The sequence below is a fragment of the Seriola lalandi genome, unplaced genomic scaffold (genome assembly GCF_002814215.2).
Source record: "Seriola lalandi dorsalis isolate HSWRI2012SDOR001 ecotype SW California unplaced genomic scaffold, Sedor1 jcf7180002054110, whole genome shotgun sequence".
NCBI classification, from domain to species: Eukaryota; Metazoa; Chordata; class Actinopteri; order Carangiformes; family Carangidae; genus Seriola; species Seriola lalandi.
In genome coordinates, this window is record NW_019524663.1 from 584052 (window position 1) to 598762 (window position 14711).

At 38.9% G+C, this 14711-nt stretch overlaps 2 protein-coding genes across 2 annotated transcripts; one reads left to right on the top strand and one right to left on the bottom strand.

Annotated features, from left to right (window-relative positions):
• The first annotated feature begins 2892 nt into the window (after positions 1–2892).
• On the top strand, positions 2893–7738 carry rfk (riboflavin kinase). Its single transcript, XM_023403304.2, has 4 exons — positions 2893–3456; positions 4642–4793; positions 5646–5748; positions 5890–7738. Exons 1-4 carry the CDS (start codon positions 3375–3377, stop codon positions 6060–6062), a joined length of 510 nt encoding a protein of 169 aa, XP_023259072.1. The 5' UTR covers positions 2893–3374; the 3' UTR covers positions 6063–7738.
• A 1713-nt stretch (positions 7739–9451) lies between these two features.
• Positions 9452–13809, bottom strand: pcsk5b (proprotein convertase subtilisin/kexin type 5b). Its single transcript, XM_023403294.2, has 9 exons — positions 13805–13809; positions 13274–13518; positions 12415–12657; positions 12061–12294; positions 11735–11915; positions 11420–11637; positions 11138–11238; positions 10721–10931; positions 9452–10246 (listed from the first exon to the last, which is right to left on the bottom strand). Exons 1-9 carry the CDS (start codon positions 13807–13809, stop codon positions 9831–9833), a joined length of 1854 nt encoding a protein of 617 aa, XP_023259062.2. The 3' UTR covers positions 9452–9830.
• Positions 13810–14711: the final 902 nt, after the last annotated feature.

The following is a 14711-nucleotide window of genomic DNA, read 5'->3' on the forward strand; positions in this document are numbered from 1 at the left end:
GTGCTGGATGAGGGACTTCTGAGAGTAGGTGGTCGCCTGAACAGACTGGCGATGCCTGAAGAAGTGAAACACCCGATTATTCTTTCAAAAGACCTTCACATATCGACACTGTTGCTACGACATATCCACAAACAACTTGGACATGGAGGAAGAAACCATATGCTTTCTCGCCTCCGTAAAAAGTATTGGATCATCAAGGCTAACTCTGCTGCAAGAAAGATCATATCAGACTGTGTTGTGTGCAAACGACAGCGTGGGAAGATGGGAGAACAGAAAATGGCAGACTTGCCCCTGGAGAGGATTCAACCAGATAAACCTCCATTTACAGATGTTGGCGTGGACTACTTTGGTCCTATAGAGATCAAAAGAGGACGAAGTCTTGTGAAAAGGTATGGTGTAATCTTCACCTGCATGGCAAGCAGGGCAGTACATCTTGAAGTTGCACATACACTCGACACAGACTCCTGCATCCATGCATTAAGAAGATTTATCTGTCGCCGAGGTCAAGTTTCATCCTTAAGGTCAGACAATGGCACAAATTTCATTGGAGCGGAAAGGGAACTGAGAGAAGCACTCAGTGGCCTGAATCAGGACAAAATCCAAAGTGCTATGCTTCAGCGAGGGATAAAATGGTATTTTAACCCACCAGCAGGATCCCATCACGGTGGTGTTTGGGAACGATTGATCCGTATGGTTAGAAATGTGCTACCTTCTGTTCTCAACCAACAAGTTTTGGATGATGAAGGTTTGCAAACCTTACTTTGTGAAGTGGAAGCAATCTTAAATGATCGACCCATAACCAAGATTTCTGATGACCCAATGGACCTGGAAGCACTCACATCAAATCACCTTCTTCTGTTGAAAACCAAGCCAATACTGCCCCCTGGACTCTTTGTGAAAGAAGATTTATACATCAAACGCAGATGGAGACAAGTGCAGTATATGGCAGATCTCTTTTGGAAACGGTGGACGCAGGAATACCTGCCGCTAATCCAAGAACGACAGCGATGGTCAAATGTGAAAAGAAGCTTTGCTCCAGGTGATATTGTTGTAGTCGTTGATCCCACTGCACCTCGAGGCTCTTGGTTAATGGGAAGAATACTGGAAACAAAAGCGGATGCACAAGGTCTTGTGCGCACAGTTAAACTTCAGACGAAAAACAACATCTTGGAAAGACCAATAACTAAAATTTGTCTTCTCCATGAAGCTGGGGCCTAAGAAACAGACTGTTAAACCTACAGATTAAAAGAAAAAAAAGGGAAAAATACTGAATAAACAGGAAGAAAGAAGAATGCCAACACATAGTACTTTTTGTTGTTGTTGTTGTTGTTGAAAGTTCAAAAAGTAATATAGCTCCTTTTAATATTCATCAGTAATTGTTTATTTTGTTATATTTAAAACAATTAAGGGCCGGTGTGTAGGAGCAGTTTTAGTTAGTGTTGGCAGATTATATTATTTTTATTATTTTTTATTTTGGCTTTAGATTTCATTATTGATTTGGACACACGGTGGCAGTAATGGGAGACACACACAGGATATATGTTGGGTATAGGTGGGAGGAAGTAGGTAGGCACAGGAAGTGGGAGGGCACACAAGTTTTCACCAGACCTGAGGCAGAGAGGACAAAGAGAGAACACCTGTAGAGAAAGTGGTATGTTGGAAACCTTCGGGGTTATGTCAATAAAACGACAACTAAACCTGCAAGGATGACTGGACATTGATTCTGTCTTTTTGGGTCTGCGTAAAGACAACTGGCTGCCCCTCCTGTGCAAGTAATGGCAATATGGGAAACGGATGAACAATGAAAATTGCTATTACAATTATTATTAGTTGAGGAATAGTATACTTGAGTATCCCACATCCCAATCTTTCACTCTTCATCATAATAACCAACGTTTTGCAGAAAACACAAAAACGGGAAGATCCTTTAGATTTACAGATTTTATTCAGTAACACTTAACAACAGTAACTTATACTGCTCTTTCTTTGAATTACATCCTGAAACTGAATTACTCCTGAAACTTGATTTGGTTGCTATAGCCTAGTGATATATACAACCCCTTTGATATAATTTAACTTCTCACCAAATTCCATATTCATAAACACATTTACAAACAAAAACTTAATTATTTGTATTTATAAAGGAAATAGAACAGTATGAAGGAATGATCCCTCTCCCAAAACAAAAAAGCAATCAAAACGTTGAATGTATCTAATATTTTGCAAAGTTTTTAAATGAAATTATTGTCATATACTCACTCTTTATTTTTACTTTATTTATTTTACTTTAGATTTGTTTCAACTGTCTTGTCTTTTTCTGTTTGGCACCCTTTCCGTTTTGTGTTGTTTCATATGTAGCTTATGTGTGTGACTGATGTTGTCTTTTGATATTGTGAACGCTTTCTTTTAATATAAGGAGTGATCCAGGGGCTGTCTGGGCCATGGTTTGGTTGCTTGGGAAAGGATATGTCACCCTCTTCTGGTTAGAGTCAAACACCAAAGGAAGATACCAACAAACCTAGCCCGTAATTTGTATAACCAATAACGGGCGTTGTTGGTATAACCAATAAAAGGCTTGATATATCAACGGGGTGGCTATACCGTCAATTCAATATTATAATATGATTATAATAAGAAAATTTGTGGACTGATAAAGAATGACTTCATATTTTATTGAAAAAAAGCAAAATACAATAAATGTACTCTAGGTCAAAAAATAGGTTAGTTCACGCTGCCCGAGAGCAAAACTTGGGCTCTTAAATCATCTAGCTGTAAATTTGCGTCGCCTTTCCTTATGTAGGCCAGGAATGCACCATTTTGTAATCGCTACATTTCCTACAACATCTGAAGGCAACACGTAACTCCCGTCCGGCTTTGGTAACGCGATCAATGACATCAGCAGAAGCGTTTGGGACGCAGATGAGCTCAACACATGAAACATCACTGGTTCTCTACGAGCAGCGGGGCTTCATTTTTTTACCGTCATACTGCGAGTGGACCTGAGAGAAACCGGGACTGTCATTCTCAAGTACTATATAACCTACACATTTGGCTAAAACCGTTTTAGGAACAGGGTGCATCTGATGAAGCTAACAGTAGTTAGCTTAGCTAGCATAGTTGTTCAACTGTTACCACCACTGTTTAGTGATTAAGGTTGAACTTTATTCAACTCGAGGAAACTATTCAGGCGGGTCAAGCTACAGCTAAATACAAGGACGTACTTTGAACTCCACAAGGGTCAGATTTCAGTGTTGCTAGCTGTCAGCGAGGTGCTAGCAGTCAGTACAGTGGGGTTTGATTAGCCAGTCCGACTTCCTTGTGTCGTTCGAGGTCATTCTGTAGCGTCCATCTAAGACAGCTAACTGCTATCGGTCATGAAAAGTCTTCCATTCTTCTGCCGGGGAGAGGTCATCAGAGGCTTCGGGAGAGGAAGCAAAGAACTGGGAATTCCCACAGGTGAGTTGATCATGTGCCATTAATCTGTAGGAGCTTTTTTGTAACATGTACGACTGTACCCTATCTTACGTAGATAACGTTAGGTCAGTCTGAATCACTCTTATTAACGTGGAGACAGACGAGGTAAGATAATAAACACAGCACTGGCAGTCTGGCAAACTAGTTAGTTCCTAACTACCCAACGGGTTTACAGTATTGATGACTTGAAGACACCGTTTACGCAATGAGCGCGCAGGTTTTTTTTTTTTTTTTTTTTGCGGTAAATGTGAGTTGAGTAACTGAACTTGACAGATAATGAAAGCACTGTTATTTACTCAAATAATAGCTATTATGTAACGATGGCTTTTCCAGAAATGCGTAGTAGCCGCATATCTTATCGATGAAAATGTGCAAATAAATATTGCATAAGTTAATCGTCCGACGTTGTCACCACCTTGTCAAATCAATGAAAAGCAAATCTTAAACTTGTAATGATTAATAATATATCGCCGTTATTCTCTTCATGACCCTGACATTTACCCTCCGATAGTAAATGCAGTATTTAAAGGCATTTGGTAGGGGGAAGCCTTAAACTAGTGACTGAAAGTAGTTGTCCGTTCAAACAGAGTGTGTTTTACCCCTTGTGATAGTGCTTCAGAATATTTTATATATAATTCAGATTTCAGTTATGATATTGAAAGATTATCTACAAACATTATTGATGCACAAGGAAAGTTTGCCTAAGTGCCATGTTCGTGATCACTATTTGCTGATTGAAATAATTCACAAAGATCCCTTTTAAACAGAGACAGGTCGCTTGATTTATACCCGGAAAGATGAACAGAGAAGTCCACTGAATATAGAAAGACCATATAAAACCATTTTTTGCAAAAAAAAAAAAGATCAGCTTTACAAAAGAGGATTGTTTGTAACCAATCGGAGCTTTGGATGGTCAAGACGTTTTCCTCTAGTATCCATGAAAAGTGAGAACTGTAACAAATTAATCTCTCACAATACAATAAAACATTTTGTGCATGAATTTCTTGCACTGTTTATCTTCACAGCTAGTTGGTTTCTCCAGTAGATAGTGTTCTCTGGTTTAAAAAAGTGCCATTGAGCAGAAACTAACTTAACTTCAGACAGAGCAATTCTCTAGCTGACCTTACATACTAATCTTTTTCTTTCCTATCTCCTTCCCATCTTTAGCCAACTTCCCAGACTCAGTGGTGGACAATCTTCCAACAGATATCAGCACAGGAATCTACTATGGCTGGGCCTGCGTGGGTAATGGGGATGTCCACAAAATGGTGATGAGCATTGGCTGGAACCCTTACTACAAAAATACCAAGAAGTCCATGGTAGGTTCAAGAAAAGCGCCATTCACTGCAAAATGTCTGGGGTTTTGTTTTGATTAAATGTACAAGTTTAAAATCTATTTATAAGATGTCACATAGTCGAGCCCACCTCTTCCTCCACAGCTTTGGATAGAAATCAAATTTAGAAAAAGAAAGATTTAATAACCAAAGTCGAAGTTATATTGTACTACACACATCTAAAGATAATCCTAAATGAATGTGTGCATTCATTAAAGTGTGAATGACAAGTCAGTGTGGTTTCATTCATGATTGCACATGAATGCTGGTTGCCCAATGTTTCCAGGGGTCTAAATGTCACCCTGAATTGGTCTTTTCAGAGGACCAACACAGAGAAAAATGTTGGAACAAATTGAATAAAATAGTCTAATTTGTTTATAACTCTTGTGATCAACTCCACAGCATTTAAGCATGGCAACATGAGTCAAAAAGACTGCTGTGGGAAAAGCTGACAAAATATTGAGAAAAGCAATTTTTTGTATGGTGAAAACTGTAGTAGTAGTACTGTAGTAACAGTCAATATTGTAAAAATACAAATGTTAATTTCTCCATTTTTGTTGATACCATCATTATTTTAAGAATTATAACCTGCACAGGGTACCCTTGCTTTTTATCAAAGTACAAGAATGAAAAAGAGTAGAGTAGTGGCTAAAGCCAGCAATATAACACATTTTCAGCATTTATTTGGGACTTCTTAATTCTATACATTTCTGGTGCAGAGGCAAGGCAAGCCATTCTTATACATTCTGTCTTGATAACATACTAAGAGCAAAGCAGTAAACTTTGACATTTATTGTTCTCTTGTGAAAATGAATGTAAATATGTTTTTGATTCTAGGAGACCCATGTGATTCATATGTTCAAAGAGGACTTTTATGGGGAGATTCTCAGTGTTGTCATGGTGGGCTACATCCGACCAGAAAGAAGCTATGACTCTCTTGGTATGACACCTTTTTCTCTCTCACAAACACACACACACACACACACACACACACACACACCAACTTTGTGTGCCTAGTTTCAATGATAGGTTTTTTCATACTCCCAGATTTGATCTAATTTCTTCATCTATATCTGAACAGAAGCCCTCATTGCAGCGATCAACAACGACATTGAGGAGGCCAAGGTCAAGCTGGAGCTTCCAGAGCATCTCAAACTGAGAGACGACAACTTCTTCACCAGCTCTCCCAGCTCATCTTCAGCCCTGCCCTCCACCACAGCATCTACGTCACAGACTATTATGAATGGTCACTGACAGCTGGCTGTGACTGTCTCAGTTTGTGTACACACACACACACACACACACACAACACACACACACACACAGATCTCTGTATAAACACAGGTTTGTGTAATTTTACTCATTAGAATGCACAGCCTCATTCTGAGATCTCTCAGCTGTCGTCATGGCTGCACATAGAAATAATCATAAACAAACCATCTTTTTTATTGTGTTTTTTTCTTTTACTTTGTTAGTCTTTCTGTGTTTAAATTTTATTTTTTACTTTCTCTACTGGTTAGTTGCAGACAGTCACTTAATAGATGATGTTCATTTGTTTATATTCACACCAGATTGCTGCATGCAGCTCTTGAATATCACCGCTCCTCCTGTATGTTTGGAATCTTTTGTGTGAGAAGGTACATAAAATTAAATACAGATCTTGGAATGAGAGTGACCAGAAAATACAAACAGCTGTAATAAAAATCTGTATTTCAGGAACGACACAAGTATATACTCAGCTCTATGAACACTATTTAGCCAAGTTTGTAAATATGTCACTTATTGAGTCATTTTCTGTTGAGATTCATTTATGTGTCAGATGGTTAGAGAAACAGTCTGGGTATCATTATCTGTAACAAAAACACGGGTAGCACAGTTAGTTGACTTTATGCAACAATGTGGCTAAGTGCAAGGCATCTGTATGAAGACAGGGAGATTAAATAATGAAATTATGTAAAAGGTGTTAAAGTATCCTTCCTTTGTTCTTTAATTTTCCTCTTGAGAAAATGTCTTTCCTTTCCAGTGTGACACCAGTCTTGTACAGTTTATCACGGCCCTATAGATGAATGACCTTTTACCATTGAATTTGGGGTTTTTGATGCATTATACAGAAAAAATCTGAATGCTCGTAAATTGGAATCACTGAATAACCAGCAACAGTTATTTATTTAATGAAATGTGTATAAAACATGTTTTAAGCATAGGCTTTTTAAATTTCAACATATTCACATGTTCATATTCATATTCAGATCTGAGGAACACTAAGGCCAAAGAAGCAAGCAAGTTCTTATGCATGTTCGTAAGTTTTTCTTTTTTTTGACTGCATCTTACCTGATGCTCAGACCTACAGTCCACTAGTCTCCGTGGGGTTTGTTACTGATAGTAAAACATTGATAGGTGAGATGAGATGAAGAAGAATAACGTCCACACCTCCTCTTCCCTACTCTGATATTTATAGAGGGCAACAGTCATTTGAACTGTTGAGCACAAATTTATATGACACAAACAATCATGCAGAAGTTTGAAGAGAAAAACCTATGCATGATAAGATATAATGCATAAAATTCTTCATATATATATATACACATATTTCATTTATTCAATTCAATTAAATATATTCAAAAACTTTTGACAAATCCTGTAAGAGGAGTACCCCTTTACAGTTTTTTTAAGTGTGTGTGTGTGTGTGTGTGTGTGTGTGTGTGTGTGTGTGTGTGTGTGTGTGTGTGTGTGTGTGTCTGCATCTGTTAAGCCTTTACAAAGGAAATTACATGAAACAGTCAAACATTTAACTACTAAGTGTATACAATTATTTGAACCGTTGTAAGTAATTGTTTTAAATGAGTGACTTCTATGAGTCCAGCTATGTGATTTGGGATTTTAAGTCCGTATTTTATTTTATTTTATTAAAGTGTCATTCAAGAGTAAAATATATGAGTGCATTTCATGAATGTTGATATTTACCGTGTACCAGTAGCTGTGAGCCGTTCACAGGAAGCGTGTCACTGTTTTTGCCAGAACTGTTCCCATTCTCAGTCTGATCGTCTTTTTACATTTCATTTTAATCTGTTCAGTTTCTTTAGAAGAGCTTGAAAATTGTTAGCTGAAAGCATGAATGAAACAAAATCCTGCAAGCAATACTTCACTGAAATTATATTGACAGATTCCCAGTTATATAAAACCTTTATTTCATATTGTATATTATATAATCCATTATGTTGATCTGCAAAAGCACTTATTCTGCAGTAGAAATCACACTGTAACTTGAAGTTGCAATTTGCTGCATCTTCAAACCTATCAAAGATTTTAGGAGGGAAGCTCTCACAAGTGAAATGTTTTCCAGGCTGTTGCAAGTGCTTATTCTAGATTACCAGGGACCAGGGTTACTGCATGTAGAGTTAAAGGTTCAAGACCTCCTTTATGTTTTCATTCATGTGTTTTATATAATTTTTTTTTTTTAAGTATATTTTTGTGCCTTTATTGGACAGGATAGTAGAGAGAGACAGGAAATGGGGAGACAGAGAGAGGGGGAATGACGTGCAGCAAAGGCCGTACAATGCGGGACTCGAACCGGAGCCAACTGCAGCGAGGACTGTAGCCTCTACACATGGGGCGCCTGCTTAGACCACTACGGTAATGGAAATACAATTTATGTTAAAAACACCTAAAAACCAGCAAACTATATAAAAGGATATTCATGTGACTGGCCTTTTTCTTTTTTGGACATCATTGGCTGCTACCTACCTGAATGTTGTTATTGTCCTAATATGAGCTTCTGCAAATATGTACAGATAAAAAAAATTACTTGGCTGCATTCAATAATTTCTTAACAATTATTTAATTAAGAATTAAAAAAAAAATTATATCAGAACTAACATTCTACCCTGTTGTTTCCACTTAAAACTATTGTGTTGTAAAATACTAAAACTTAAGTAAATCCCTCAAAAATTGATGAATGCTGCATGCCTAAGGCTCATATCTTCTGTAAATGTCATATTTTCCTGTAATTTCAGATTAGGCTTTATAATGCATCTGGTCTGAAAATCATACTTCAGTCACACTGGGTATGTGAATTTATTTATAGGTGTCGCAATGCTACTGCACCAACAAGCCCTGAGGCCTGAAGCGGTAGCTTTACATGATAAGGCTCAGGAAGGGAAAGCCAATGTCAAGCTGATGTTAAACCAACGTACGAAGGAGGGACAGTGGCAGATGTCCCTGAGTCAATGTTGTGTCTATTTGTTCAGTCTAGTATGAGATAAGACGCTGGATTCAACCTGTTCCATTGGGGATTCAGTGTAAAGGTTATAGTTCCAACATATCTCCAGAGGGACTTCATTTTCAGTTTGTGTGAGATTACTGAATATTAAATAGACCAGTATGTTTGTTGGCTATCACAATGTAAATGTATACCCACTTGTGACACAGATCAGCAGCCACTTAAATTAGGACCGAACTTGCATATGTCAAAATAGGCTCAAAAATTGATTTATTATAAATTAGCATAGTTCCGATTTCTTACATAACCCAATCACACGGCAGAGCCAATTTCAACATATTACTGAGCTCAGTTATTGTGTTGGTTTGCGTGCGATACAACACATCTGCAGGTTAATTCATAACTTGACTGCACACTCACAAAGTACAGATCAAAATCCAACTTTATTATGAAACAATCATTCACACCACATTTCACTTCAACCGGTTACAGAGAAAAATACTGATTATTTGCTCTTCACACTTACCAGTTAGTGGGAAGCAGACCTGCTATTATCTCAGTGAGACGATACAAGCCAGATGTGCAGCAGTGAAGTCAAAACATTAAATCACAACTAGAAGAAAATATTCTAAGAGAAACTTTGGGAAACCTGAAACCTGGAGTGTTTTGTCTCTGAAAAATCAAAGTTCTGTTGATATAAAGTCTACACCTGCAAATTGTAACTAATATGATTTTATTTTTATTTATACTTCAATGATACATAAGGAAGAGCTTTTTCTCTCCAGTCAAGGACTTGAATGCTTTCATCTGTACGAGTAGCTCTCATCATCGTACTCTAGCTCAATCTCATCTTCATCCAAGAGTCCATACTTGAACTTGTGATACACTGTCCCATCTTGTCCCATGACAATGACAATATCATCCTCGTCTTCCTCATCATCCTCACATCCAATGATCCGGTCGCTGTACTCGCTAAATGAGGAGGTGGAAGGCTGTGAGGTAACACCTCCATTTGTGTCCAGTTTCTCATAGCCACCTGCTTTGGTTGTGGGTGCAATAGTGAGGGATTTAGATCGGGCATTGAGGAAGAGGAATATCCCTCCACCCACAGAGACAACAAGTAGAACACAAGCAGTAGCAAAGAGTTTGGCGGTGCGGCCTTGAGCCTCTAAATCCTTGGCTTCCCCCAACACAAAGTTTACACCCATGATGCACTCATCTGAGAAGGAGATAGAGCAGACCATTAGATTACATTAGACTAATGTTATCTGTATACTGGGATTGTTTCTGATCAATGTGCATTTTACAACATGCTAGTTCCAATGAAATGCAGTCTTGTCTATGATGGCTAGAGACCAAAAAAGCTTGGAAATTTCTTGGTAAGGGGAACATATTTAGCATCATTCTAAAATACTGCAAACCCCTGTTTGGCAAGAAGATGAAACTTAGCTCTACACAGAAGGAAAGCTGTTAATTAGATCAACTATACAGGGCAACCATTACAAATGGCAGATGCCCTGAAAGACTGTGACTGATGACGCACATACACATAAACATTATTTTCCAGGTACAAGTATGAATACAAGTATGTATTCTGAAATCAAGAGGAGCAATTTGCATTGACAAAATGACATGCGAGTTCTTTGTGTGTGTTTGTGGAAAGTCTGTCCTCCAGTGTGCATTCTATTTTTACCTTCTAGGGCACTGCAGTCACAGCACTCCCTGGGTATTGGCTTATTATCGCGACGTGTCTCATTCCCGCAGCAACTCAAGCAGCGGCCATCATCAGACAAGAGCTGGAGTGCATGGCACACAGTACAGTTCCACATGCTGGGGCCTCTGCAGTCCAGGCAGGACGAGTCACACGCCTTGCAGTTTGACTTATCGTTTTTGGACTCAGAGGCCTAGAGCAACAGAAGTATTAGTTATACAGCAGTCTAAGTATCACTTTTATACATTTATCTCTGAACAGTCATGCCAAACTGCAGCTAAAGCTCTAAAATGTTGTAGCTGTGTGTTTTTTTTCATTAGGAAAATATGAAAGGTTAGTTGAATATAAACTAAAACACTCTTTGTAAATGAAGTGAAATGTTGTCAAGCTGTCTGTCACCTGAGAAGCAGCATAGAGGCCTACAGTACAATTGGATTCACAGATGCTACTCATTAAAGTGAAGCCTTCATAACAGGACTGACAGGCCAGAGCGCCCTTACCTGCAAGAGGAGAGACAGAGAGGCACAATAGGAAATAGTGTCATATGTCATTACATAGCTGAGCTTTCGATCAACCAGTAAAATAGCAGTTTCCATCCTGTCTGTCTGATGTGTCTCATACAAAAATACAGTCGGAAAAAAACAACAACATAAGAAATAAGCCATGACAAGTTTTCTTTACCACTACAGGTCTTGCAGGTTGGATGACACCTGTGACAGTTCTTGGACCAGCTGTCGTGGTAGTAGTTCGGAGGGCAGCTCTTCAGGCATTGTCCCCAATGGCTCAGATACAAGTAGTCCCCCCGGCAACTCAGGCACTTTCTGTTACCATGACCCCAACACTGTCTGCAAGAAGGGTCACAGTGCTCGCAAACCATGGTGACGGTGTTGCCAAAGTGTCTGAAAAGGAGAGAGGGTATCAATTCAGTTTATTCTTCCTCTAGGAGAGGAGAGGAGAATATCTATAAATCAGTGAGTATCTGTGTGTTCTTCTTACCTTTCTGAACAGGTTTCAACGCAGCTGCTCCCCTGCCTAAAGAATCCAGGTTTACAGGTGGTACACTGCACACTGTGACTGCCAACACACGACTTACAGCTGAAGTGACAGCGCTCACACACACGTTCATCCTTGTCCTCGGCATAGTAACCCACAGGACACTCCTTCACACATGTGCTGTCTGATGGAAACAGGCACACAGTAAAAACACTAAAGGAGAAGTTTGCTTTAGATCGATAAGCAGCACAACATTTAATATAAAAATTAAATAATATAATCAAATAATCAAATATTTTCTGCTCATTCTGGCTTAGTTGATTATTTACTCAGTAGGAAGTGTGGCTCGTTGCAGCGGAGGCAGTTGTCTTTGCCCGGCCCAGAACAGTGCTGACAGAGTTTGTAACACTGTTGGCACTCCCCATTCTGGTCCATGTATGAGCGCAGAGAGCACTGATTTAACCACACACAGTGTCCGCTGGCATCTTTATGCCTGCCCGGGTCACAGCTGAGACAGGATGAGGGCTCATGGCCTGAGCAGGTCAAACATAACCTGTCACATTCTGGGAAAATAAAGTCATTAGACACAGCCAAGTACAACCATGGCAAAGGTAGAAAATCCTGTAATGGTTGCATTTTTTTCTGATTTGTTTAATATTATATTAAGTTTCCAACTTGCTTACCTCTACATTCATTGATAGTCTTATCATAGTAAGCGTTCATAGGACAATGAGCCAGACACTCTCCATTGTAACGGACAGCTTTTGAGTTGCGACACACATTACAGTCATCAAAGCCCGGTCCTTCACACGAGGCACAATCAGCATGGCAACGCACACACTCCTGTTGCTTCTCGCTGGCAAAGTAGCCATCAGGACAATCATCCACACACTTATCCTCATGGAGGAAGTAGTAATCAGCACATTCTGGGAGAGGGAGATATGAAGAGTAATGCAAGATAAGAAGGGCAAAACACTGTTGTTTACATCATTTGCACAGTGCAAGTAGTGGAATCTAAGCAGGTGAAAATTATTAATATTCCAAACTGGACTTTTTCAATTACTGTTATAATCTATGATGAATCATTAAAAAACTAAAAAATTTTTAATGAATGTTAATTGAAATTTTTATTCAACTGAACCATTCAACTTAAAATATATTTGTGTGTATATGTTAAGTATTAAAAGTAGCCTTTTAACTGTGTTTTTTTGTTTTGTTTTTCACTTTTCATGTACGTAGCCCAATCACATGACTGGTTGTGATTTCCAAAATGATGAATGAAAGTTAGGATGAATTTATTTTATGTAAATTATACATAGAATTATAAAATTTCACTTTTTCCTGTTTCCCTTGTTCCCCCCAGCCCTCACTTCCTATTCCTCGCACTGGCTTATAAGAAGCTTGTTTATGTTTAACCTCAGTAGTAATCACACAACTGACACAGATATAATCAAATCACCTGTACATCATCATTTATAAAAAAAATCATTATTTATATCATATCAATGCTAACACTAACACTGCTACACTGATCGTACTTACTCTTACAGAGGCCGTCATGATTACATTCTTCACAGTGGGCTGGACAGCGACGGCATTCTGTCTCTGTGGTATAATAGCCATCTGGACAGTGTGACCTACAGGAGTGGTCCAGCAGGAAGTTCTGCTTCTCACAGCTCAGACAGTGAGAGGAATCTTCCTGGCAGGATGCACACTCTGGGGCACATGGCTGGCATTTGCCATCTTGAGGAAACCCTCTGGAAAAGAGGTAGTGAGATAAGATAACACTTTATTAATCCTAAAGGGAAACTAGAGTGAGAGGAGTAAATGAGGTATCTTTTATGCAAGGGCATAGGTTTGCATATGGACAGTAGGGACATGTCCCTACCAATATTTTGGGAGGAGAGAATTGTCCCTACCAATATTTGAGTGAAGTCATTTGCACTATGTTTGGATTGAAGTAAAATTAGATCATTCCAATGTGCCCTCCAAGAAGCTATGTCTCCAAGACAACCGATTTAGGCTTGATAGCATTTGATTGACTAAAAGGGCGGGGCCTATCGGAAGGCTCACGTCATGTTGGAACATCATAGTGGTACCTAACTTTACCAGAAAAATGTTAACTGATGTTATTTAACCATGTGAGGTACTGTTAACAGCAGTTAGTGTTAGCAAGCTAACCCTGGCTTCTGTATTCTGTAGGCTAGCAGTCAGGTTGCTAGAAGGTGTAAAAATGAAATCATGGATATATCAAAGTAGGAGTTTAATCTCCATCGAAAAATCCCATGAAAATGTCAGCATGAATACTATGACATTTCTTATGACTTACTATACTATGACATTACTATGTCTTACTATACTATGAAGTTTTCATGCCTTAGTATACTATGACTGTTTTTTTATGGGACGGATTGGTAGTGCAGTGGTTAGCAATGTCGCCTAGGAGTGAGAAGGTTTTGAGATTAAACCCTGGGCCTGGTGCATTATTATGCGGAATTTACATGTTCCCCCTGTGTCTGCGTGGGTTCTCTCCGGGTACTCCGGCTTCCTCCCACAGTCCAAAGACATGCACATTAGGTTAATTAACGACTCTAATGCCTTACTATATTATTACTTTTTTATGTCTTACTATGACTTTTTATGCTTTACTATACTATGACTTTTTTTGTTTATGACGTTTCTTATGCCTAACTATACTATGTCGTTTTTATGAAGTTTTTTATGCCTTATTATATTATGTAGTTTTTATAACGTTGTTTACGCCTTACTATACTATGCTGTTTTTATGATGTTTTTTATGCCTAAGTATACAATAACCCCCCAAAGAAAAAGGACCTGTCTCTACATCCACCCTGAAGCACTGTGCTGATCAGTTGTCTCCAGCTGAGCATGCCTGACTCAACCTGCAGGTGGATCACTGAGTTCCTGTCCGATAGGTAGCAGCACGTAAAGCTGGGGAAGCATATATCCGGCACCCGGA